This window comes from Equus quagga, chromosome 4 (assembly GCF_021613505.1).
Source record: "Equus quagga isolate Etosha38 chromosome 4, UCLA_HA_Equagga_1.0, whole genome shotgun sequence".
Taxonomy (NCBI): Eukaryota; Metazoa; Chordata; class Mammalia; order Perissodactyla; family Equidae; genus Equus; species Equus quagga.
In genome coordinates, this window is record NC_060270.1 from 136,900,543 (window position 1) to 136,926,299 (window position 25,757).

Consider the following 25,757-nt stretch of genomic DNA (forward strand, 5'->3'; position numbering starts at 1 on the left):
CACACACACACACAGACTCACACTCCTCCTCCGACGTCATTATAAAGGGAGAATCTGAGGAGAAGCAATGCCAGGGCCCCGACTGTGGTAAGAGTGCAGCCCGAAGCCTCAGGAGCATACGTTGAGTGTGTAAATGAAGGTACATGTGAGGATACGTGTGTGCCTGTGTGTGCTTGTGTGCAGGCATGCACACCTGTGTGTACATATGTGTGATTACGCAGGCATGCTGCGCACAAGTGTTGCTGTGTGTGTGTCCTTGCGCCAGTGTGGTATATGTGTGTTCATGCAGACACACTTGCATATGGGTGGTTGTGCATGTATGTGTGTGTGTGCTTGCCTTGTGAGTGTACATATATACGTGTATGTATACCTCTGTGTAAATATGTGTGTGTGTTCTCGAGTGTGTGTGTTGCCTCTGTGTGCATGTGTGTGTTTGTGTACTTATAAGCGTGTGCTGTGACTGGTGGCCAGCTCTGCTCCTGACCCCTTTGCCTTGGAGATGGGGAAGGTAAGGTTACAGAAACACCTTCAATCTTTCTAAGCATCTGAGGGAAATACAACTTCCTTCTCCTTGGCCTGAGCCCCCTGGAGTCACTGGCAGTCACAGCATTTGAGCCATAGGGGATGGCTGTCCATGCTGAGAACGGCACAAAGGCATGTGACAGAGAGGGGAAGCAGAGGCTGGACTCACCAAGCGCTTGCCCAGGTGGGCGACACACACCTGGAGGAAAGGGCCCCCTGTCCTTCACCTGGGTGCCCCTCACCAGCCCAGCCTTGCCCTGTAGGGCTGCTTGAGCCCCGAGGGGCCACCTCCTCCAGGTTCTCACAAAGGCGTGACAGGGGCCGGTGGCAGCCCACCCTGTTCATCCTGCATTGGCCTCCAGACTCCTGCCGGATCCCAGGAGTGGGGCTGACCCTGGGCTCTGGCGGGCCCTGAGCTCACTGCGTCTGTCTGCTGGGGACTCGGGGAGCACGGTGCGGGCGCAGCCTCCTCTCTTGCACTCATGCTGACACTGCCCATGTTTGTGCTTGTTTTCAAAAAGATTCCAGAGACCCCACACTGGGACACTTTTTGCTGGGTCCAGATGGAGAAAACGTCTGCCTGTCCCTCCCAGGGCCTACCCAAACCGAGGAGCTTCTGTGTGGGGAAGGTAAGACGATCCATCCCGGGTCGGCCTCATTTTCATAGCGGAAGGTTTTACCTGCAGCTTCCAAAACTTCCCAGCAGCAGAGACATCATTAAAAACAGACGCGAGTCAGCCAGTTTCTCCCCTCTCGCTGACACAGAGGTGCTTCTGTAGCTCAGACACAATAACCCAATGTTTGCATAACAAGTTGACTCTTGCTGGAGTATCTGGAGGGAGACGTTCCCGTGGAATGGCTTGGAGGAGGTATAATGTGCCTTATTGATGCCTTGATGAGAATGATAAAGCCCTTTTGGTTTTTGCCCAAATTAAACACTGCCTTTTCTCTTCTCTCCAACCGCCCTCCAGAGGTGGAGGTGGCTAATTGGTAAGCCAAGCAGGTATCCTCGTGGTACGCGTTGGTTTATTACTGCGAATCCTCTGGCTCCTGACAGCTATCGAGGCAGTTTCCAAAAACCCTTCTGGCATGTTAACTTTTTGGAAAAGATATGCTGGCTCTGGGCAATAGCCGTTTTGCAAAGGAAAAAAAATGAAGTCCGAGGGTGCTGAGTGTCAACCTCCTGGGATCCATCATGGCGTGTATGCATGAGTCAGACGGCCAGCAGGGGGTCTGATGAGAGAGAGCAAAACCTGTGCTCCTGTAGTGGGCTGTGTCTCGACCGGCTCAATAAAGAGAGCGTGGATTCAGAGCCAGGAGATCTGAGCAGCCCTGACTTGTCCTCTGTGTTGTCAGATGACTTGGGGTCAGTCCCTCCCTGTGTCCAGGGTCCTCATCCTGTCTGAAATGAGGGATTGACTCTTGCCCTGCCGCCAGCTGGGAAGCTCCTTGACTGTTGCTGCATTTCACAGGTTGCGTCTGTTGCTGTTGAAGCAGCGGCCTAGTGCATGGGTTTCCAGAAACTAGCATGCATTTAGTTCCAAATTCAACATTAAAGCACTTCCACCACCACTTGGGTTATCCTGTGCTGTGAGTATGGAAATAACTTGGTTCTGCATTGGCGGAGGCAGGAGTTAGAGAGGTGGAGGCCAGTGTCAGAGTGACACTGTGGGTACAGCAGCTGGACAGCAAATATGGTTCTGTTCACCTGCTGCACAGCTGTCCTCTCTGTTCCAGGAGAGACTCTGGCAAAGCAAAGCCGGAAGCAGAAAAGGAAATGTTTAGGCCTTCAGTGTGTTGTCACACTGTTCATATGAGGTTTCAGTCGTTTTGGCATCCCTGGCACCTGGCACGGTTCCTGACACATGCATAACAGGATCACGATACATGTTCATTGAAAAATCTCTCAATAATTTCCACGCTAAAGCAAGAGAGAGAGAAATGTTGCTTACGTTGAATAAATGGAGACTTGTCCGCCATCTTGTCTCAGTCCTGTGAACAGTATATTTAATCCTGCTTGCCTCTCAAACCTAAAGTCATTCGCTGTAAGCTTGTTGAACTAATGAATGAATCAGTCAGTCAGGCGGGCAAGCCTCTCTCTAGCCTTTCCTCCATATACAGCTGGCGGACCTTCATTCTGGACAGCGATTAGAATGTGCCCTGGAAGGTGGGACAAAGCCTTAAACCCACATGTCCCTACGCGGGCCCATAGAACAGATCTGGGTTTCAGAGAGTCTCTATTAATGGGAAAGTTTTTTCGTTGTTTGTTTTGAGAAGCAGTGTGCTGAAAAAAATTTTCAACTCTTGCAAAGGGTTTGCTCCAACCACACCAAAATCTTTGCAGTTCAGTTTGTTGAAATCCAGGTTGGTCACCAGCCCACCCTGCCCTTCCGGTCTCATCTCCCACTCTATTCAGGCCCACCCTTTTCTCATCTCTTTGGAAGCCCAAACATTCAGTCTTCCTTCTCTTATCTTCCAGCCTTTGCCCAGTTGTCCCCAAATGTTTAGAATAGCTTTATGTTCCAGACAAAGGCTCATCTTTTCTGGAAAATTCTCCTTAGTAAATCCACCTCATCTCATACAACTGCCTCAGCCCATTCCTCCCTCTCAATCCGACTGTTATGATTATTGTATTTATCTGCATCTGTTTTCTGTTTAGCTCCCAAATATATTACACGAGGCCTAGAGCACCTCTCATCTTTATCATATGTCCAAGAAATGCTTGTTGATTGACTGAATACCCCAGATGCCACAAAGGAAAGTTCTTTTGGAATCATAGTTGGGTTTTTTAAATTTAAAAAAATCTTGAGTAAGAAGGGAATATGATCTGTCTGATCTTTCTGAGACATTCAGACTCTGTCAACATCTATTTGGAATAAATTCTTAGGCAATTAGATCATGATATCTTGCTTTCAGACAGCATAGAAAGATGAATACGAACCTTCAGAAAAAGAAAAAAAGTTGTGAAGACTAGAGCTGGAATTTGACCCTCCTGGTCCTGGCGGGATGTTGCAACACTTAGAAAATTCAAAGGCTTAAGAAAGGAAAAGTTAACTTGGATGGATACAAGTCAAAACAGGGGATATGTGCTCTGAATTGCTTATCCATGATCCAAATCCTGCATCTAGTCTCCCGGTTGTGGTGGCAGCAATGGAAGATTTCTTTCAGAAATTCTTTTATTCAGAAGGCTTACTGCTAGAAGTTCAGGGATGTCTGTCCCGATGATTCAGGCTGGGACTCCAGTCCCATGTCACTTTAAATTCTTGAGCTCTTTCAGAGTTTCCAGTTAACACTGGTTCTTGTCCCAAATGGATTTTTACCCCAAAAATGTTCCTTATTTTTTGGTCATTTAATAACATCCTTCTCTCTTGCAATTCTTTCTTGGCGTGGTGATTTTAAAATATGTCCACAAATTCTTTGACACTTGTTCCTTCGAAGGGGAGAGCCTAACTCTACTCCCCTTGAGAGTGGATGGGACACAGCGGCTCACTTCTAACGGAAATAGAATATGACCGAAGTGATGGCGTATGACTTCTGAGACTGGCTTTCTCCTTGCTCTCTCTCTTGGATTACCCCTCTGGGGAAAGCCAGCTGCTATGTCCGTCACGAGGCCGCTCAAGCAGCCTTATGGAGAGGTCCCCAGGGCAAGGAACCCAAGCCTCCTGCCAACAGCTAGAACGAGCTTTCCAGGCTTGTGAGTGAGCTGCCTCGAGAGGAGATGCTCCAGCCCCAGTGAAACCTCCGAATGACTACATCCTGGCTGACACTGTGACTGCAGCCTCCCCAGAGGCTCTGCCCCAGAAGCACACACACAAGCCACTCCCAGATTCCCACAGAAACTGTGTCAGATATAATACAAATTTACCGTTTTAAGTCACTAGATGTGGGGGTAATTTGTCTTCAGTAATACATAATATCCTTGGTGTCATTTCCTGGTGGTCTGCAATTTGGTAAACAGAAAGATGAAGGGGCCAAGAATATCCAGCTGGTCTCAAAACACTGATGATTTGGGGGCAAACATATGCTAAATAGTTGGCTTTCTCTTTGTTTTCTCCATTTGCCATTTGTGGTCATGTTGGTTGTGGGGCTCACGGGTAAAAGAATCCATCCGTGTTGGTAGGGTCATTGACAAAGTATGATTTTTCTTGAGTAGCCTTTCTCTTAGCAGCTGTTGCTTTAGAGAAGACGCCTGGAGATCTGAAGGAGGAGAAGTCCTTAGATGAGGCAGAGTCAGGAAGAAGAAGGAACTCTGGACTAAATGTCCAAAGTCTTGGGCTTTATTCTCAGCTCTACCACCCACGATATCTGTGATCGGGAGCAAATAGTTGCACTGCTGTGGACCTCAGCTCCCTAATATGGGAAAAGAGGAGCTGGGCTCAGATCCAGTCCTCCCAGCGTGTGTCCCATAGAACTCCAGTTCCTCAGAAAGTTGACAGGCATTATGTAAAAAGCAAAAGGTTCCGAGGTTAAATAAGTTTGGAAACCAGCGGCTAACGTTAGCAAGTTTCCTTATGGCAGGACTTCACAGAGCCTCTAAGAGGCCATTGTGAATTTCAGCTCCTCCCGTTGAGAATATGCCTTGTATCCCAAACTTATTTGAGCACTGAATTCTTTATTGTTTTTAGCAAAGCATTGTGCAGTTCTTAATAGTTTCTGGAACACACTTTGGAAAACACTAAACTGATGATTTCTAAGGTTCCTTCCAGAGGAGACTCTCTCGCTGGGGTAGCTCTGTTGTCTAAATCCTGAAGCGTGCTCTCAGCCATTCAATAATTCATGACTGTTCTTATTTTCATTTTCAAAACATCGCTTCTGAATGGTAGGGTCCACAATCCATCCATCTCTGAGTGAGAAGTAGAGGAAGGCAGCAGGAAGCCTGCGTGGCAATAAGGCCCTTGGGCCCAATCAGTGTTTGTTAATAACCCATAAGAAATAATGTTGACAGTTCCAGTGATCTCAGGTCAAATGTTGAAATAAAGGAAAACGTGGCTGGACATGGTCACGTGGCACCCAGCATTTCCTTCCAGTGGGCCTTCCTGTACTGCAGAGGCTAGAAGGCTGAAAACTACATTTCCCAGATAACTTAGGGGCTGGATGCAAATTAAGTTCTGCCAATTAGATGCACTTGCATGAAATTTGGAGGGCAGAAGTGAGGCAGAGGCATCAAAGCTTTTGGCTACTGGTGCTGGTAAGTGAGCCCAGGAAGACCGAGTGTGTCAAGAGGCAGTTGCCACAGCAACTTTGTAACCACCAAGTATCTACAGACAGGCTGTTTCTTCTTAAAGTACCTGGTGGTTTCTGTTCCCCACCAAGCTCTGACCCACGTACTCTTCTTACAGCAATTATGGGAGATTCCCATGAGGCTCGGCATGGGGCTAATTTGAGGTCACATAGACCCCAGGGCAGGTTGGAATGGCTATGTTTGTCCGGACTTCAGAGGGAAGTCCTGTCCCTCAGCGTAGTGACCCCTGCACGGCCTAAGCAGCCCTCGCTGGACGGTGCTCTGAGAGCCACTAGACACCCCAGGGAGTCTCCTGTCCTTCGACAAAAACCTCCCACGATTCCTACAAGTACAAAGACTCCCCTACCTCGTATGTGGTTGAAAATGTGGTCATCACCACTCTACGCCTTCCAAAGAAGAAAAATGTCAAAAATAATAGTTCTCTCTGAATCTGCTAGAAATTTTTTTTTTGGAAGAAAAAAAATCAATATGAAATGTTGAAGAATATTTAATTCCTCTTCATTTTTTGCATATGATGGGACTTGCATTTTTGTACAGAGCCTGCGAAGCCTGTGAAGACCTCCCTTGCTTTGTTCTGTTTCAGAGACATCTAGAGCTGGGAGGCAACAGGCGTCGCCTTCCTCAGGGCTTAAGCAGAAGAAACACTTTAACAGCCTCCCTGAGGGACCAGTAGATCAGACAGATAAAAACAGAGCTGCCCGGTGAAGTGGGGCCGGTCTGGCTGCATCCTCCCCAACGTCTCCACAGTCCAGCTAGTTCGTCCCCTCCTGAGACGGTTCCTGGGGAGGGGTCCATGCAGAGCCGCCAGAGCTGGGAGACCACAGTTTGAAAACCCTCTCATTTTATGAATAAGGAAACTGAGGCACAGAGAGGTGTGGTGATTTGCTCAAAGTCACACAGCTTCTATGTGTCAAATGTAAGGCTCAAACCCAGATCTTCCTGCGCCCACTGAGGTCAAAGCTCTTCCCACTAAATCATTCTGCCTCTAGTCCCTCTTGCCACGTTCCCAGGCTTCAAGGACTGGCTGAAGTCCCACCTTCTCTGTGACGCCTCACCTGCCCCCTCAGCCCACATCGATGGCTGCTTCCTTAGGTTCCACTAATTCCTACTGTCTGTCCCTCTCACCAGGCACTTCCTCACTTCCCTTATCTCTTATACTCTTTTTCTTCTTTCTTCTCCAAGATTTAAAATTCCTCTGGGCAGACCCCCCCCCCCCCATGTACTTGAGTATACCCCAGAATACACGGTAGATCCTCCCAGAGCATTGGCCATAAATACTGATTGAAACTGAGTAGCAAAGAATTTAATTGTTCCGCAATAGCCATTTTTCCATTATTCCTTTTGATACTAGAATCCCCCATCCTGAAGTTTAGCGCAACACGTGGCTGCCTAGCTAGAAATATGCCTCCAGCCCCCCTTGCAGCCAGGTGAGGCCATGTAAGCAAGTTATGGCGAATGGAAAGTGAACGGAAGCAGGTGCGTGACTGCCAGGTCATGTCTTTAAGAGGACGCTGCTTGCCCTCCTCCTCTTTCCCCTTGGACTTGGTTGAGGTGGTGAAATGGCTTCGACCATGTGGAAGAGGGCAACACTCTATGGGATGATGACGCGTGAGATAAAAGGAACCACAGGGCCTGGGTGACCTCACGAGCAGAGCCAGCCTGGTCTGCCGCCTACCTCTGAACTCACGTGACATGAAGTGAGTGTGCACCTTCTGGAGTCTCTTTCTTACAGCCACTTACCACGTTCCTTGGCCACCGTAATGCAGCTATAAGGTCTGCCAACCTAGTTCACGTTGCTTTGTGACAATCAAACCAGATCATAATCTTGTAAAGTATTAAGTAAAATTCTGATATAAAATGTCACTGGACATAAAAGAGAGGAGACCCCTTACACAAGCGTTTGACTCCTTTGACAACATGTGCTGAACACGGCCACCAGCAAGGGACAGGTGGGGATGCTGACGCTGAGAGCAAACGCTCTCAGGGACTGGGCCCCATCTGTCATCACGGCCGTCACCCCTATAATCCTGTGAAGTGAGTGTTTTCATTCACATATCACAGGTGAGGACATTCAGACACGAGGAGGTTACCTCCCACGCAGCCATCACCCCCAGTGGGCGGCAGAGCGGGGACTGACGGCCAGGCCTGCCTGCCCCGGCCTGTGCCCGCCTCACCCACCGCCCGAGGCTCCCCTCCGGCCCACGGCTGCGGCCCCCAGGGACTCACAACCCGTGTGCAAACAGATTCACAGACAACGGACGGGGCCCAGGCCAGAGGGAACCCGCGGGGGAGAGGCCCCGGCCCAGGATCCGGGGGTCCGGGAAGGAGCCGTTCCTTCCAACCGCGGGGACCGGGAGGGGCTTTGCGGAGGAACCCCCACTTGCACTGACCTTTGAGAAATGAGTAGCAATGGATAAACAGAAAAGAGGGACAGACCCGAGCAGCTGAGGGGCCAGCACGAACAAAGGCAGAGCTGGGAAAGTGTCCCCGGGGGAGGGACGAGCAGCCGTGCGTGCGGACCGCGGGGGCGCTGCCTGGGGCGGAGGGGGAGGCCTGGGGCGCCGGGACCGAGCTGAAACGCTGCTTTCTGGGCAACAAGGAACCCCAGATGTTTGAGGGGGTGTCAGGCAACCCAGTGTGTGACAGCGTGAGGGAACAGGCCACAGAAAGGCCGAGCGCCAGTGGCGTCACGGAGGACGGCGGGCAGCGCGGATGCAGGAGGCGCGCGGAGCATCCCCGGCCGCCCGCTGGACACGGGTCTCCCGGCGCGGAGTCTGAGCAGCCGGGGACAAGCCTGTTGGTAGAGCCCTCTACACAATTGGCTACGTCTCATCTCCCATTTTCTACTCAAATTACCCTGTTTCTGTTTTCACCTTCAGTGAAGAGGATTATTTTGAGGGCGCGGTGTGTGCGTGCGTGTGTGTCTCGTATGTTGTACTTAAGATAAAACAACATTGAAAGCCCCGGAGCCCGCGCACCCCGAGGCGGCACACGCAGGGCCACAGCCCTCCCCCGCGTGGCGCTGAGCTCCAGCCGCCTCCCTTGTTTTAAGTCAAATCCCACCAGCATACTAAAAACGGGTTCCAGCGTCGTGCGCCTCTCGGCTTGTCAGGAAGGCAATGTGGCTGTTCTCTGGCTTCTGTTCTGTCCGGGAAGCGGTTGAGCTTCCTGGCAGACAACTTGTGGTAGATAAGGGTGCAAGGAAAACCTGGTGGCCACTTTTTGGGAGTAAGGCAGAGGGCCGGCGGCGGGCAGTGATGGCACGTGTTTCTGTAAGCCTCCTGTGCTCTCTCCCCCGACACACACTGAGGTTTCTCTTTCATGATGGTTTTAGCCTATTTTCTCCTTCTTACCGCCGACCACTCAATTCTTTGAGGGAAAATTAACATTCATTATGCAATTTATCTCTCTCCTTTTAATCCGGAGTGTCTGTCTCCAAGGTCCCCACTCAATAATTAATGTTTGTTCTCATTTCCCTTTCTCCAGAGCATCTCTTCTTGAACTGTAGGGTCAACAATTAGCGCTAATTATGGCTTTCTCTCTCTCCAGCATTGGCTCCCAGAGTCCCAAGCTGCCCGGCTGGGCCTGAGTTGTGAGTGTGTGTGTGGCTGCAAGCGTGCTCCCCAGGTAGGCAAGACCAAGGAGCAGGTCTTCCAGGGCCCACCGCAGTTCAGCAAATCAATAAAACCAAACATTCTTTTCTGACAGCCTCTCTAGTGTATTTATCATCAGCAGTGAGACAACGAAGCATACATGCATCTATCCATCAATGGATTTGAAATGAGTCGGGGGGTAGTGAGATGGAAGATCTCAAAATCCTTTCCAGTTTGAATTTTCTGATTCCCCCTGCCTTTTTCTTCCCTCTTGCTATCTCCTTGATATCTCACACACCTCTCTCTCTCACACACACACACACACCAAATTTCCCATTAAAAATCGTCTTCCATTTTGGATCCACTCAACTGACCTCTTTGCTGTCTATTACCTCTCCCTTAACTGTCTTTCTCTGGCCTGTCATCCTAATTCTCTTTGGCTGTTAAAATAGCATTATTTTGACTGACAAGGACAGCTAGGGGAATCGTTCCCACACAAGGTGACTGACTGTAAGAGATGGCAAAAAACTTCATCGGGGCTGCACACAAGCCTGTCTGTCTTTTTGGCTGGAATCTGACATGCTCGAACCCCTCCCACCTCTCCTGGTCCACGCCTCATATGGGTGCCACAGCCAGAAGGTGGAGCTCCTCACGCTGCCCGTCATCCCCCACTGCACACGCAGGGCCCCAGGCCTGTCTGCAGTCCAGACCCGGGCATCTCCTCACAGCAGCTTCAGCCATCAACTGTCTCCTGCTTGTGCTCCATCAAAAGTTCGCAGAATTTTAGCATCATGGTCCTTAAACATCTTGAATAAAACTATTATTTTCTTCAAGACTTTTTAGATCCTAGATCAACCTTCTCTCCAGGATGGCATCTACGGGGTTTCAGAACCATCCAATTCATTATGAGGCTTAAGCATCAAGGCCTCTACTGTGTTTTCCGCTGTGATGGGGTAAGGAAAATAGCTTTTTTCAAGACTTTCTCACACTCAAAGGTAAAACCCTTATTGTTTTTCAGCCTGTGAATCTGTCAGTTCAAATACTGGCCAAGAAAAGGAGAGGTCTAGAATTCAATGTCCCCTAAAAGGTAAGCTTTTCCCCTGAAAAGTCACCTCTACTTCTCCTCTATGTCATTTGACTCATGTACTTATTATTTCATACCTAGACCTCCAGAAATACACCATTTCTCCCCAGATATAGCAATAAGTAGGAAAGAGGGTCCTTTTGGACAGCCTGAGGATTGGGGCATCCTTGGCTGACCGCAGCCAGTTCCCCGTCTCCGGAGCTTCCTCTTATCTTTCCTCTGCCCCATGGAGAGAGAAGCGAGAACCAGGAGTGTGGGCTGGCGGGTAGCTCATCCTCCACCCACTGCTACTGCTGCTTCCGCTTCAGACCAGGGGAAAGGATGATTATGTGGAGGCGCTCTCTCTCTTAAAAATAGTCTTCGATGAATAGGGAACGTGTGTGGTCTTCCTCACTGCTTCTTTTGGGGCAGGCAGCAATGAATCCTGCATAAGGGACCTGCTGTAGTAACAGAAAGCAATGCCACGGATCGAGGGCTGGAGCCAGAGCTGGGTGGAGGAAATTGTTTTTGCCAGAGACTGTAAGACTAGAAGGAGGAGAGGCACAGTCATGTGCTGGCCCTTCTCAAAGTCTGTAGGTGGAGGAAGACTTGGAGCCTGGCATTCTTGTCCTTGGATGGACATCCTGACCATGCGGGAAGAGTTGCAGTGTCAGTTCTGTTCCTTCTCACTTGTCAGTCAGAACTGGGCCAGAGCAGCTCTTAATAGGAGCCCTCCAGTGAAGGATGCTGATGGATATGATGAGGACAATGATGATGATGATGATGGTGATGAAGATGATGGCTACCATTTTTATCTATCGTTGATACGCCAATCATGCTGAGTGCTTTATATTCATTATTTCACTTCATTCTCACAGCAGTGATGTGAAGTAAGTTCTATTATTATCCTCATTTTTCACCTAGGAGAATGTGGCTCAGAGAGGTTGACTGATTTGCCCAAGGTCACACAGCTAAGTGGTGAAGCTGGGCTTTGACCCCTAGGAAGCTGCGTTTTTACCGCTATGCATGGTTAGTGGTGATGTCAGTCTAGATAGGCGTGTTTCCATCTGACGATGTGTGAGAGTTTAGGAAGGTTCTGTTCATGACCCATACGAATAAATGGCTTCTGTTGCATAGCCTTTTCTCCCTCCAATTCCCCTTACCCAGCATCAGATACTCTTTTGTGGGTAAGACTGAAAATGATTTACAACTTTTAGAGACATGGGGAGAAGGGGAGAAGCTGAGAAAAAGTAGGAACAGTTTGGGAGAACCAAACTCTTGAGAAAGATTTTCAAGCAAGATAGGCCTGTTTAGAGGGTAGCTTTCCAGACCAAAAATATTCTTCCTAATGTGGCCCAAAATGTTACAGTTTCACTTCATTCTACTATTAAAATCTCACTAGTAGTAGATTCACTTTGAATTCAGAAGAATTCTCTCAGAAGGCTGATACTTCTGTGCAGATAATAGTCACCCGCATGTTAGTAAAAATTTACTTAATCACATGGCTGTCCTCTTGCAACTCACCTGAGAACAGCTGCTCTGAGGGACTGAAAATTCTGATGGGGTGGAAACAGAGGTGGGTAATTCCGGGCTAAGTAGAGTTTCAAAGATTGAAACAAGCCTGACTGGTGGCGTGCCCTGGAGGGCGTGGATGAACAGAGGATATTAGCTATATGGGGAGGAGGCACAAGAAGGAGAAAAGCACAGACAGGGAGATGTTAGAGTACTGGAGACAGACGGGGACCATTTCAGAATTGCCCCCCAGCGAGCTCTATGGCCAGGAAAGAGAAGGAAAACTTCTATTCCTTCTCATCTCTCCTGCTAGTAACTGAAAGACCCAAGGCTAATGCAAATCTCTGTGTTATTTCCCAGCTTTGAACGTACTGTTCCCTCTGCCTGAAGCGTAATTCCTCATCTCCTGTTCCCTGACATTTTTTTAATCGTGATAAAACACACACAACATCAAATTTGCCCTCTTAACCATTTTTAAGTGTACAGTTCAGTAGATTTACATTGTGACGCCACCAGTCTCCAGAACTCTTTTCATCTTGCAAAACTATGACTCTATAGCAATTAAATAACAACTCCCCCTCCCAGTGGGCCTGCCCGTATAAGCACAGAGTATCTCTTTCAGGGCTTAGAATATAGGAAGCTGATTTGTTCCCTTGATTTGCTCAATGATCTTAACAAAACATTCTTACATCTCTTTGTGCTCAACATTCCCCATTTGTTTTTAAGAAAATGGATATAACACTACTCGGAAAGTATCTGATACTCCCTGGAATTGAGTTCAAAGAGCGATTTAAAACGTCTATTCATTGCAGTCACCTATAGAGCTTCCACAGCTTTTTGTTTTCTTTTGGGTCATTTGGTTTTAATGAATATTTTCAGGAAAAAATGAGAGGATTCTAAAAAATTATATAAATGCTGGACTTTGGGTATTTGTGGACTTGAAGTTCAGTTTCATCTATTTACAAATGACTTCTGAAGTCAGGGACACATACACGTGGTCATTTTATAGAGGCGCGACGTCAAATCATAGACATCACAAGGCCAGAAGACAGCAAACCATCACTAAGCTGGTGGGGGCACCTAGCCCACCGCCGAGCGCCCACATCTCAGTGTCGTGGTCTATATTTATTGTAACATCTGCAATAGCTCTTGCGAAGTTGTTTTTTAAAAAGAACAACATTGATTTTTTTTTTTATATATAAATATTTTTTAATGGCCCTAAAAAGAAAGCCAACCGCTAGGGCTGGTGATGGAAGTAAGAGAAAGTGAAGTGGTCTAACAATTTGATGATTCTCTGCCAAAAAAAATAGTTTTATAAATCACTCTACTCCTTTATTTATAGACTCATTAAGAGTCTGAAGAACTCTCCCTCTTTCTTCGTTTCTACTTTGGTTTTATTGGGGATATGATATACACTAGGGGTACCCACAAATCTAAGGATTCTGGGAATTCTCAGGACGCATCCCTCCCAGTAGCCAGCATCTGCCGTTCACTTAGTGTATGTATGACACACACGAGGAATCAGGGCCTTGCTCAGGCAGGGAAGTAGTGTTCAACACAATGCAATTTAAGGCTGGTATGAATTTTAAGATGTCAGTATGTGTATCAGGTATGTTTCTCAACCTATAACAAAGTTTAGAATATTAATTTTTCTTCTGTCAGAGTGATCGAAAAATTATAACTTTCATTAACTAGTAATCCATAAATACTCTTTTCTTTTTCATCACCCTTCAGACATTTGGCCTAGCTTCTCATCAAAAAGACCATAAAGAAGCATGAGGCTTTTCCTAAGGACTTTTTTTCCTCCTAGTTTCTCTCTTGCTTCTTTCACACATCTCCCTGTGGTCTAGGAATTTTCATCTGCTGTTGTCTTAGTTCTCTATAATTCCTCATGTGGAAATTAAAGAAGACAACAGCATCAGAACATGTCCAATAGAAAGAATTGGTGAATCTGTTTTACAAAGCACATAAAGATTGCTCATTCACTCATTCATTCAATAAAAACTAATTGACTATCTACTAATGCCAAATACTGTTAGGCACAAGAATACAGTTGAGAGACAAAGTCCATGCCTTGAAGTGGTCTCCAGTCGTGGAGTGCGCTGAGAGCCACGGAGGAGCACAGGCTAACGCGGCCTGGAGGGTAGGAAGGCTTTTGGAAAGAGAGGACCCTTAAACTGAATTTCTAAGGATATATGTAGGAACTAGCCACGTGGAGAAGAGGAAAGGGTGCTCCAGAGAGAGAGACCATATGAGGGTCAGAGAACATGTCGACATGGGAGAAATGTAAGCAGCTTGTAATGACTGGCGCCCAGGGCACACGGAGGGGAGGGAGTGGTGAGAAACGCTGCTGGTGGTGTAGACAGGAGTGAGACCATGAAGGGCCATGGGTAGCAACTAAGGAATTTATCCCAAAGGCTGTGAGATCCTGTTTATGCAGGAATTGATATAACCAGATCTTTGTTTTAGAGAAATGACTCTCCCAGCCATGTAGACAATGGATTGAAGCGGGTAAGACTAGAGGCTGGGAGACCAGATGTCTATACTTGTTTGCGAGCAAGTAACCAAGGACAATATTTCCTGTAGGATTAAGACCACCACACGAATTGAATGGGTTGGCCGCTTTGTACGTAGCTCCACCTTCAGCCTCTTTTTTGAATGCCCTCCTTCCACCACAGGTGTCCGTATTAATCCTATAATGTATCTCGATTGGAGGCTTTCTCACGTAGTGGATATTTTGTTGCTACACAACTTGAATTTAAATTTCATCATCTGGTTGTCTCCCATTTTGGGCTTGGTAAACTGCCATGTACCTTTGGACCTCTCCATAAGAAATAATTTATAAGCTTTTGAGAGAAGTTGGTGTTCCCAAAACTAAAGCCAGACCCTTGAGACTGTGCTAACCTTGGTCGAAGAAGATATAAGCAAGGGAAAGAACTGCTATTCCAAACTGGAAGAAAAACATTGCCCTTGCATTTAGTAGGCATTTCCATATTTAAATTCAGACTGACTCGTATCTTCTCGATCCGCCTACTTGCCTCCTTTAATAGAGCTCCCTGGGGTGTGTCTTGAGCCTGGAGACTTTCTCAGGTTTGAGCAGCTGTTTGACATGCCCATTTCACCCTCCTCCTCCTCTTCCAGGAAGATTTAAAGGGAAAATGTATAGCATAAACAAGGTCTTAAGTCTTGTCTTGAGAATTTGATACTGGCAACACCAAGAGGCCATCTTGGGTCTTGGTCTCCTGCATTAAACAAGCAGACTTGAGATTTATTATAACACATCAAACACTCTATAGATCATAAGCATCTTGAGCCATATCACATAAAATAAAGTATTTTTAGAAATCATTCTTAAGGAAAGGTCAGCAGGGCTATGTAAAGGGACCAGAATTATCCTTCCTTTTATGGTTTAGTTTCTACTGGGAAAAAATTTTTTTTTTTTTTGCTAATCTGGAGTTTGCCATTGCATTTTCCATTTTTGACCAAAAATACAAAACCATGAAGGCGCAAAGGCTGACTTTCAGGCCTCCTCCCATTGGTTTCCGCCAGGGCCAGTGAGTCCACGTGCAAAGGCAAAGACGCCTTCTGAGATCTGTCTGGCACTGGGCACATCCCCAGTGGAGTTCCGTCTCTGTTCTGACGCCAGATGGGGCCCAGCAGAGCATCGCATGCTAAGGAAAATAAGAATTCTGAAACAATGACAATAAATATGACTATGATTCATTTTTACTTAAAACAATCAACAACAACTTGGGAATTAATCATCAACATAGGTTTAAACAGAAGGAAACTTTGAGGTCCCAGATGCCATGCTAGAATCAGATGCTCTTTCCTGCTTTTCAAGTTTTGAGTGTTTGGTGAAGGATCCCATGCTTTGAAGAAGGCAGAGGAGGTTTGGGACAAGACCCCGTCCAGGGAGGGTCATCTGTGAAGCTGCCTGGTTATCTGGTAGGAAGGCTATCTCCTCGCTAAAAGCCTGTGCTTAGATTAATGCTAGCGTTTGAAAATCTGCTCGGGCCTGATGGTGGGCAGCCAGGGAAGGAATGTGTTTTCTGTTTATCTCTTTAGTGGCAGAAATGTTCATTATAGAAAGACTCTGAGCTCCTGGGTTCAGGCGGGCCGGGAAGTGCTGTCTGTAGCCTGTGAGTGTACACAACAGCTCCAGAGCGATGAAAAAGAACCGGCCCATGTTCACAGCCAGTTGCCTGCGTTGGTCGAGGGCTTAATCAGTTTCTCCAGCTTGATAACAGGGGTAGAGCCTGCCGCACTGTTTGGAGAGGACGTTTGACCACCCCCATTGCTTTATCTCCCAGGAATGCAGCTCGAGTCGTGTCTCCTCCTTGACAGCTCGGACCTCAGTAAATTACCAGGGTCTTGACCCAAGAGATGGAGAAGTCCTAAGCGATTTTTCAGTCTCCTATCTAAAAATGTGTTTACATTTCTTGAACTCTGGCTGACTGATTCATTCTCTTGGTGTTGCAAGAACTTTCCTTATGCCTTAGAAATTTATAAGTTTAATTTCTAAGAGACCCAGGGTTCCTTCCAAGCCACAGTGAAGTGAACCTCATCGCAACGCAAGTCTGCTGGGCCGGGTTTGTCCAGAGGATGGATCGTGGCCAAGCAGCTGCGATGTGGCAAGCTCAAGTGGGGCTAACAGGAGGCCGTGGGACGTGGAGGGAGGAGGACGAGATGCTGAGTCGGGAGATCTGGGTTCGGGTTCTGTTTTGCGCTATTTCAAGGTATGGCCTTGAGCCAATCACACAAAACCATTCTGTGAGCCTCAGTTTCCCCAGCTGTTGTAAATAAGAAATGTTTTAAATCTGGGCCATTTTCAAATAAGACAGGACAGCTGAGAAACAACAGAAAAGGAAAGGTCAGCCCACAAGGAATGAGGAGAGGCTTTGGGTCAGAGAGACAAAGATGCAGAGCCACATATGGCCATAGACTCCTCAAAGGGCCACTTATGAGCAGCAAGTACTGTGGAAAGAAAGTTTTGTTGCACACTGGTCCCACACGAGAGACTGACATCCTTGTCAGAGGGGCCATGTGCTTAGCTAAATCTGTTCCTCAAATAAACATTCCTTTATAAACATTAAATTTACTTTCTTAGGGGAAACAAAGAAAGACAAAATACATCTATCCTTTTGCAGCTTGGGGTTTTCAAGTCGGGCAGTCTTGGGCTCGAATCGTTCCTCAAAATCTCCCTGGTCGTACACCCTTGGGCGGGTCACTTCGCGGTGTGCACCTTGGCTTGCAACTTGTTACAGCGGTGGTAACATAGCAGCGGAGAGGAGTCACGGATCACAGGCGGACCCCACTGGGGTCAGTGTGGCCCTGCTTCCTGGGGATCTGAATTCCCTTGGTCCCCTCCCACCAGCGCCACTGTGACCTTTGCCCTTGTTTGCATGGTGTCTTCACGTCTCCTGTTGCCCCCCTCACCGCCCCCACTACGAGGAAAAAGGGAAGTCTCTGATCTCTACCTGGAAGGTTGCAGAAGCATTTTCCTACTTCAGTAAAGTACAATCATGCAAAATTTATATTCAACAGCATCAGCAGATTTTTTTCCATCAATATTTCCTTTTTAATTTCAGCTTTATCTGAATTTTGGTAGCACAAAGAATTTACTTTTGTTCTTTTCAAGAGAAACCAAAACAAAAAAATTAAAACTTGCATATCAGCTTTTAACACTATGTTTAACATGGAGTTTAGACTGTGCCTATAGAGGCTGTGGGTATTATTTGGTGAGTAAATATGGATGCCATGGTGTGGGGGGGGGGATGTTTATAATCTTACACATGTGAACTAGCTGTATATGTATATGGTATATGTAAAAATTCATGAGACCCAGATCTGACAACCTTGATCCTTTTCTCTATGATTTTCACCATAGCAAACACTGAATCTGGAACCGATCGTCACACGAATCTTAATGAAACCTCACCATTGACCCAAAAGCCAGAGAAGCAGGTACGGTATTGGCTCTGAATGAGTGTGAGACTGGGAGTTAGGACATTTGGGTTCTTGTCCCAGCTTGCTGTGTGGCCCTGGGTGAGATTCTTCACCTCTCTGGGCCTCATTTGCCTCATCAATAAAATGAGACAAGTGGACTATAAAATCACAGGGGTTCCTTAACTCATAGACTTGGAATGTCTTAACTCAACTTGGACTGTTTTGTCTGGCTCTTCCTGTGTGTGAATAAGCTGAATAGGCCTTTCCCTGCCTTCTGCGAAGTCAAAAAGGGGAAACGCAGGGAGGTGTCCACCATCGAGGCAGACTTCGTGCCAATGGGCACATTTTTCCACCCCAATTCTCATTCCTAATGGGGAGAAAAAATAGCAATCAAGAAAAAAATGAAAGGATACCACGAAGAAAGGAGAGAAAGCTTCATCTGGCTGGATTAGGAGTATCTGTTCGTGGTTTGAGGACATGTGTTCACAAATGTTTATAGGTTGGCTGCTTCTTTGGAAGCTCTGAGGCTGCTTCTGTCTTCAGACTCTCTCCAGAGAGACGACTGAGGGGCTTTCTAGAGCTGCACGCGGGGGGTCTCAGGGAGCCCGAGGCTCTGGGGTCTCTCCCGCTGGGCCGCAGCCGGGGGTCAGAGCGGGAGGGGGCCAGGAGCTCTGGTGCCCCTTATCTCACTTCCTGCCGCACCTGGCTGTCTCGTCTTCCCTTGAACTCGTTAAACCCGATAATAATAAAAGCCATTTCTTTCCCCCTGTGGGTCTGGGGTCCGCGGAAGCCCTGGCCCTCGCGTCGGAGCCCAGCCGGTCCGGCCGCGCCGGGCACAGCAGCTGAGCCCACCCTTCCCTCTCCGAGGAACCACAGCGCCCACCCGGCACTGCCGTTACGGCCCCCTGTGAAGACACCCCTAACGAGGGACCTAGACGCTTTTCTTTTTCAGGAGGGTCTGAGACTAAGGAAAATGCAATACGCTCTATTTTGATAATTCCATGGCTCCGAATGCCTTGCAAATGCCCCCCACGCTCTGAACACACGCCAAACCCACACAGCCCTGAACACGCCCCAAATCCACACAGCCCCGCGCCTGTGCCTCAGACCGACCACCACCTGCAGCCTGTGGCTCAGGCGCGTCAGGTTGAGGCCCAGACTGGAGATGAGCCTGGCAGTCAGCAGGAGGACACCGGACCCGGGGTCTTAAACCCTGATCCCCGTTCCCGGAGGGGCGGCAGACCCTCCCGCCGGAACCCCGTGTGCCCGCCTTTGTGAACGGAGGGGGCTCCCACCGCAACCGGTGGTTCGTTCAAGCCACAGGAGCTTTATTTCCTATAAGGAGCCCCCAAAAGGAAAGCCATTTGAGGAAAAGTCTAGGGAGCCCCGCCAGCCCCCAAACACAGAGAACAGGGGATAGGGAGGGGAGGGTCTGCCTTGCCCCACCCCCCCCCAGCCTGGTACTTCTTGAGGCTAAAGGCCCTTTATTAGATTAATCACTGACTTCAATTGTAACTACTTCCTCAACCTACTGCATGTAAATGACTAATTTCATGTTTACTATAAAGCATCTGGAAAGGATTTAGAAACAAATTTCTGCCCAGCAGATTTCAGTTACGACCCTGATGGGCCGCTGGCGAACCCCGCGGATTCCCTCCACGGTCGCCTCGCCCCTCTGAGCGGGCTAGGATGTCACACAACTCCATCTTTATCAGCATTAGCAGTTCTGCTCCTCGCTCCTTCCCATTAATCCCCGCTGACTCCCCACTCCCTCCGCTCATTGGGGTCTGACCATATTGGGAGTTCAGTCGCACAAAATACTTTTACTTTTTTATCACTGTGCTAGCTGCGAGGGAAAAAAGACCCAAAGGTGGAATCTTTTGACATCACCGTGGTTTAACGAGAAATCACAGACCTAGATTTGGGAAGTTTCTGATGGGTGGGTGAGAGAGAAAGCCGCAGGAGCTTTGCAGCCGAGACACGGTTCGCGGGTTCGCGGGTTCGCGGCTCCGGGGCCGCCCCGGGCGCCCCCTCCCTGTCGGCCCCAGCACCACCGCCGTGCGTGTCCGAGGGAGGCCCCGGTCCGCGCGGATGGTTGGGGCTCCCGCCCCCAGTACACAGGACTAGCTCCGGGGACACCCCTTCCACACCCAGCCGAGGATCAGGGCCTCGGCGGTGAACCCATAAACAGAAATGAGAGGAGCAATTGACATCAGCGGCTTCCTAGCAGCTGGAGAGGGGTTAGGTGGGGAAAGAGGGGGAAGAAAGCTACAAGGGGAAATGTAGAGATGAAAAGAGCAGTGAAAAAAGAGAAAGGAGACAAGCAGACATGTTTCAACTCCGAGCTCCCATTTCCTCTTTCAAATGAACTGCCTCCCCACTGTGAACAGAATCAAGTATTTATGAAGGCATTTTTTGCATATTAATAGCGGCATATGGAGCATTGCCAGTTCTGAAGTCCTAAAGGTATCGTGCCCTTTTTTTAATGCAGGTCCTTCAAACTCCTGGCAGAATGGAGTATTCTCCTTCACGTTTATTTTCCTCTCTGCCTGTGGCTCCTCCTAAGGCCTTTCATTTGATTACGGGAAATTAGATCCTGGGGTACTGTCAGGGACGAATACTGCTCTCACCTCGGTGGCCCACGTCAATAGCCAGAAGGTTCTCCTCTTCCCCGAGGCCTCTCTGTGCAGAGGCCGCAGGTGGAGTCAGGTGACCAGCATCTAAAAGGAGTAGTAATATTGTAACTGAAAATTCTAGCAGGAAACGTTAACATATCTATGCTGTGGAGGGAGAAAGTAAAACTTTATAATAATTGCATCAACTACAACAGCATTACTATCTATACTCGGTCAAGATCACATTCGATTTTAAAAGAAAAATATTGAGAACCAGTTAGAAAAATAAGCAAAAGACATAAACAATTCATATCGAAAATAATAGTAATAGAAAACGAGTATGGAAAAATATTCATCCTGAGTAGCAATTTAAATGCAAATTGAGGCAAACTGGTGGTCCCATTTTATATCTGACAGGTGTGCCTCCTCTCACTTTTTTTAATGGCAACACCTAGTACTGCCGAGGTTTTGGTAAAACACACTCTTGGTGGTTTGTAATCTGGTTCAACCCACTTGTAAAGACAAATGGCAATTTGACTCGTGAAACGTGAACAAATATTCAGACCCATTGATTCAGTATTTCTGACTTCCTGGAATTTATCCTAAGAAAATAATTCAGCAGAAAAAAGTGAGTGGAGATGTCCATTGCAGCATTTTCTATAATAGAGAAAAATTGGAAACAGCCTAATAGTCCGACCTCAGAGAAATGATTGTGACACGTCCCTCTCGGTGAGGGGTTAATTCAGGCATTAAAAGATGATGCTTCTTCAGACTGGAAACTGGTGGGATGCTAATGGCTGAATGCAGGGTTGTCACCCTCAGCAGCACCGACATTCGACAATTCGACATTCGGGGCCGGCTAGTCTCGGTTGTGGGGCGGGAGGCTGTGGAGCAGCTTCCCTGGCCTCTACCCCCAGTTGCCAGGAGCACAACCGCCCCCTAGTTGTGACAATCGAAAATGTCTCCAGACCTTGCCACGTATCCCCTGGAGGGTGAAATCCCTTTCAGCTGAGAACCACCAATTTAATTTTAAAAGTGGAAATCAAAGTGGTGTCAACTATGACTACAACTATGTGAAAAAATAAGGAAAAGAGTTGCAAATAATGCATGTAAAAAAGTGCAGTCATGTTAACTTGAAATTAGGGTGTGTTGGATTGAGTTTTTTGTTTTTATTGTCTTCCTGATTTTTCATTGTTTTCCACTTTTTTCAAAATTCTCCTTGTAAGAAGGAAAAATGGATCATGAGGATACCTGGTTTTATTCAAGTCTGGCTTATAGCCATCTAGGGTCACAGCAAACAAGCATACAGCAAGCTAAACCAGGGTCAACACCGTAGTGCCATTATTTTGTAACTACTGTTAGTTGAAATTATTTAATATTAATTAGGTTTTTATTAGATCAATTTTTGGATAGGGCTATCAGAATTCTCTTTTTAAGGACCTCAACTCCTTTTCAGCATTTTATCCCTCTGATCCTAGACTTTGGGGGCCAATGAATTCGCCTCTTTTTCTGAAAAGTCTGGATCTCAAAGTATGAAACTCTTGTCCATCAGACTCATCTAGGTAAGCTTGGGCCAGGAGGCGCCCGGCGCCCACTGGCTTATAGAGCTGTCAGGGCAGAGAGGTTGTCAGGAAGGAGGATCAAAGTACAAGCTCAGACTTCAATTAGATTTCCCAAGAATCGTTGTATCTGTGTAAAATAAGAGAGAAACCATCTTGCCGGTTTTCACATTGTCGGTTGGCTCCCTTTGTTAGGAAGAGCAAACATCCTTTCTCCCTTACTTTGTCCTGGGGTTTGTCTTGTTGCTTTGTGGGGATTAGAACTTCGGTAGGGTCCTAAAAATCCTGTAACACCGGAATTATGTCCCTTTTTCCTATTTCACAAAGCCACTTCTATTTCCACCTGTACTGTCTCTTGAGTTCAGATTTCATGAGTTTACAACAGTATAAATTCATAGTTGGTCTTACGTGTCCTAAATTTACCTCTTTTGGATTCACAGAGTGGCCTGTAACTCTAGCACACACAGATTTAGGTGGAATAAACCTGTGTTCACCCCATCTGCTTCCTTGGTGGTTTCACAGATGCTGCTCATAACTCCTTTCAGGATGAAAAAACACCTATAGACACACTAAGTTTTTGTAGAGGGCACAAGGTACCCTTTTGTTTCAGTGTCCTTCTGAGCCATGCCCTGCCTTCTGGTGAACTTTTTGGCTGTTATCTAAAACAACAAGCTACTAATCTTTAAAGACATTTTTTTTTTTCTTATTCTGCTTTATTCACTTTTGTACCCCTTGTGTTTAGCACAGTTCCTGGCACGCGGTAGCTACTCAGAAAAATAATTGACAAATAAATCTGTTGTTTATCAAGGTCCACGTCCCGGGTGGACGTCCTCAATCCTCTTTGCAGGATTTGGAGATTGTACTTGTGATATTTCCAGTGATAACGAACGATACAGAAGTTCAGATGACATCTCTCTTCCGACCTCCGGTACTTCCTGCTGTCGGTGGCTGCAATCTCGTATGTCACTCTCTGGAAAAGCTGTGGGTCCTGTGCAGAATGGAGATGTCACTAGGCATCCTTCTTGGAGATCTTTTGGAGGCTTATCAGGAAGATTGGACCAACAGGGATCCCAGGCGAATAGCCGTCTAGAGAAGCAGCTGCACCCGCCACCTTTGTTCCTTCTCTCTAAGGCAGGCACAGCGCTCCCCCAGGTCCAGGCTCGGTCCCGCTCCCTCCTCACTCCCCTCCCTCCTCCTCTCTGTCTGGTTTTGTAAACAGCTTTGGTTGTGGAACTTGATTCAAAGTCTTTTTGAAGATCTAAGCAAACTTCGTCTTCTGGTTCAACCTTCCCCACAGGATTACTTTGTCAGCCCCAAAACTCCATTGACAATTTAAGGATAATTTACTGAGGGGGTTTGTTTTTAATTACAAAATCGAGGTTTTCGTTTGTTGAATTTTCACTGCGACAACCATTGATTCCGGTAGGTCTGTATTTATTGGTCTGTTGGCTGCTGATTCCAGCCAGACGCATGATATGTGCCTAGTTAATTTCTTTTTCTTTTTTATTTTTATTATGGAAAATTTCAAACACATGCAAAAGTAGAGAGACTAGTATAATGAACCTCCATGGACCTATCATAAGCTTGGACAACTACCTCCCCATCACCTGGAGAGAGTCTTTTTAAATAGTGATATCAGCCAGCCGATGGTTTTGAGATTTTTTATGGGTGGGTTTAGGATATCTCCCTTGATCCTTACAACATCCTTATCAGATAGGTATTGTCCTCATTTTACAGATGAGGAAACAGATGTCAAGACAGACAGGGCTCCGTTCCACACGTGACCTGCACTTGCAAAGGGGCCAGCTGGTTAGGGAAGCCCACAAAGTTGCATTGAGATCCCAGCTTCTTCCATACTGGCTGTGTGGCTTCAGGCAGGTTATTTAACCTCTCTGAGGCTCAATGTCCTCATCTGTAAGAGATAATAATTTGTTTCCCTCGTGGGGTCATGACAAGGATTAGATGAAACAACATATGGAAAGGGATTAGCACAATGCTTGTCACCAGGCAATCCCACTAAATTATCATAGTGATCATTGTTCTCTGCCTGAGAGCCTTTATAAAACAGAACTTGGGGCTGTATACAGTCTAAGGGTCCAGACATGGAAAAGGAGAAGCTTGAAAAGCAGAAACAACTCAAAGGACTATGAGCCAATCTACCTACCGTTCTCCCTCCCCCACCCTACTCGCCCCAACACCCAAACTCAGACACCACCAAGGGTCCGCCATGTGTCTGGAGTTGTGTTCCACTGCCTGCGATTCCACCAGTCAGAGATTCCTTTGGGTTTCTCACATCTCGTCCTGGATTTTTTTAATTGTTTTCCACCCTGGACCTAAGGGAGCACAGCGGAAGGCCTGGGGGAGGGGGAGGCAGGGAATGGTGGAGCCAGGAGCACTGTATCCAGCAGGTGCCAACCCACGCTGCTGCCCAGGGAGAGGTCAGAGGACAGGTGGGCCCAGTCGAGGGGACGGGGGCAGGGAAGGGGGGTGTCTTTCCTTCTCTTCTTCCAGCCCTCGGCTGGCCCAGCGTTGCCAGGCCTAGTTCAGCTCCTTGTCCAGCTAAATTACAGGTTAGACAGGCCGTTATGGACCCGCGTGGGAATCAAAGCACCGTGGGTAACATTTCTTTTTCTAGTGAAAATCAACTGATTTAAAATGGCCTTTTTCACAACAAAATCAGTTTGCAAGTTGAGACTCTCCATCTCTCGGCTGGTTGTCAGATTGGAAAAGTCACAACAGACCCAACATGACCGGGAAGTCACACAGTTCGGGTTAAAGTTTGGGGTTGGAAGGAGCGAGGGGCTCGTTCAGATTCCCACCCTGCAGCCCAGCACCTCCCATCTGCCCGTCTAAAGTCGGTGCATCATCTGTCAAACACAGGCGTGCCCCAGCCAAGACAGCCGGACGCCCCCTCACAGGAGAAGCTAGTTTCTACCTCCCCTGGGGCAGAAGAGATCACTATTTTGGCTTAAAACTTTTCTCCCCCAGCTCCTGCTAAGCCAGATAAACAATGATTCTGTTGTGTCAACCAGAACACTTAATTAAACTGAGGGCAATATCAATTAGAACTCCAGGGGGAGATTCACACCCAGATAGTAGACGCCCTGAGTCAAAGTGCCTGGGTTTCGCTCAACTCCCTGAGGAGAGCAGTGAGGTGGGGAAACTGAGACACAGAAAGCTCAACGACGTGGAGAAAGTCCCTCGTAAGAGCCAAGACTGGAGATTGCAGCGTTTCTCTTCCTAGTCTAATGTTTGCTAGCTGCACACTCAGGAGGATGGAAAATGTCCTTCCAGACAGTTGAGGCATAAAAAAGTGGATGGAGACCAAAAATTCATGACAGGAGGGGAACAAGAAAGCTCTTCTCTGGCTTCTAACCAAACTGTATCTCCACAACGCCTCTTGTAGAGCCCTCCTAAAACTGTCCACTCAGCCCCAAATTGCCTTTAGAACATGAAAAGTGGACCAGGACGTCAGGCAGCCAAGATGAACCCAGGTGATGGGCACTCAGATCCCAGCAGACCTGTGGTGGGTGGAACCACGCTGTGGTTTGGGGTCCCTTCTGTTCCTCAGGAGGCTGTGCAGGCAGCCGGGGTTGCTGAATTGAGATCCTGGTGCTCCATCTGGTCTTCTGAAGACTTGAGGTCTTCTGCTCCCCCAGGTCAAGGAAACCTAGACCCACACAAGGTCTCAGAATGGGACTG

At 47.5% G+C, this 25,757-nt stretch overlaps 1 protein-coding gene across 4 annotated transcripts in view; it reads left to right on the forward strand.

Annotated features, from left to right (window-relative positions):
* KIAA2012 (KIAA2012 ortholog) overlaps nucleotides 1-25,757 on the forward strand; it is a 104,276-nt gene that overhangs the window by 40,250 nt on the left and 38,269 nt on the right. For 3 of the 4 annotated variants that reach the window (XM_046657780.1, XM_046657782.1, XM_046657783.1), the window contains 3 exons: nucleotides 1,044-1,151; nucleotides 10,376-10,444; nucleotides 17,823-17,899. In XM_046657780.1, the coding sequence (XP_046513736.1) occupies nucleotides 1,044-1,151; nucleotides 10,376-10,444; nucleotides 17,823-17,899 (254 nt within the window). The remainder of the gene's footprint in view (nucleotides 1-1,043; nucleotides 1,152-10,375; nucleotides 10,445-17,822; nucleotides 17,900-25,757) is intronic. The other variant, XM_046657781.1, reaches the window with a different exon arrangement.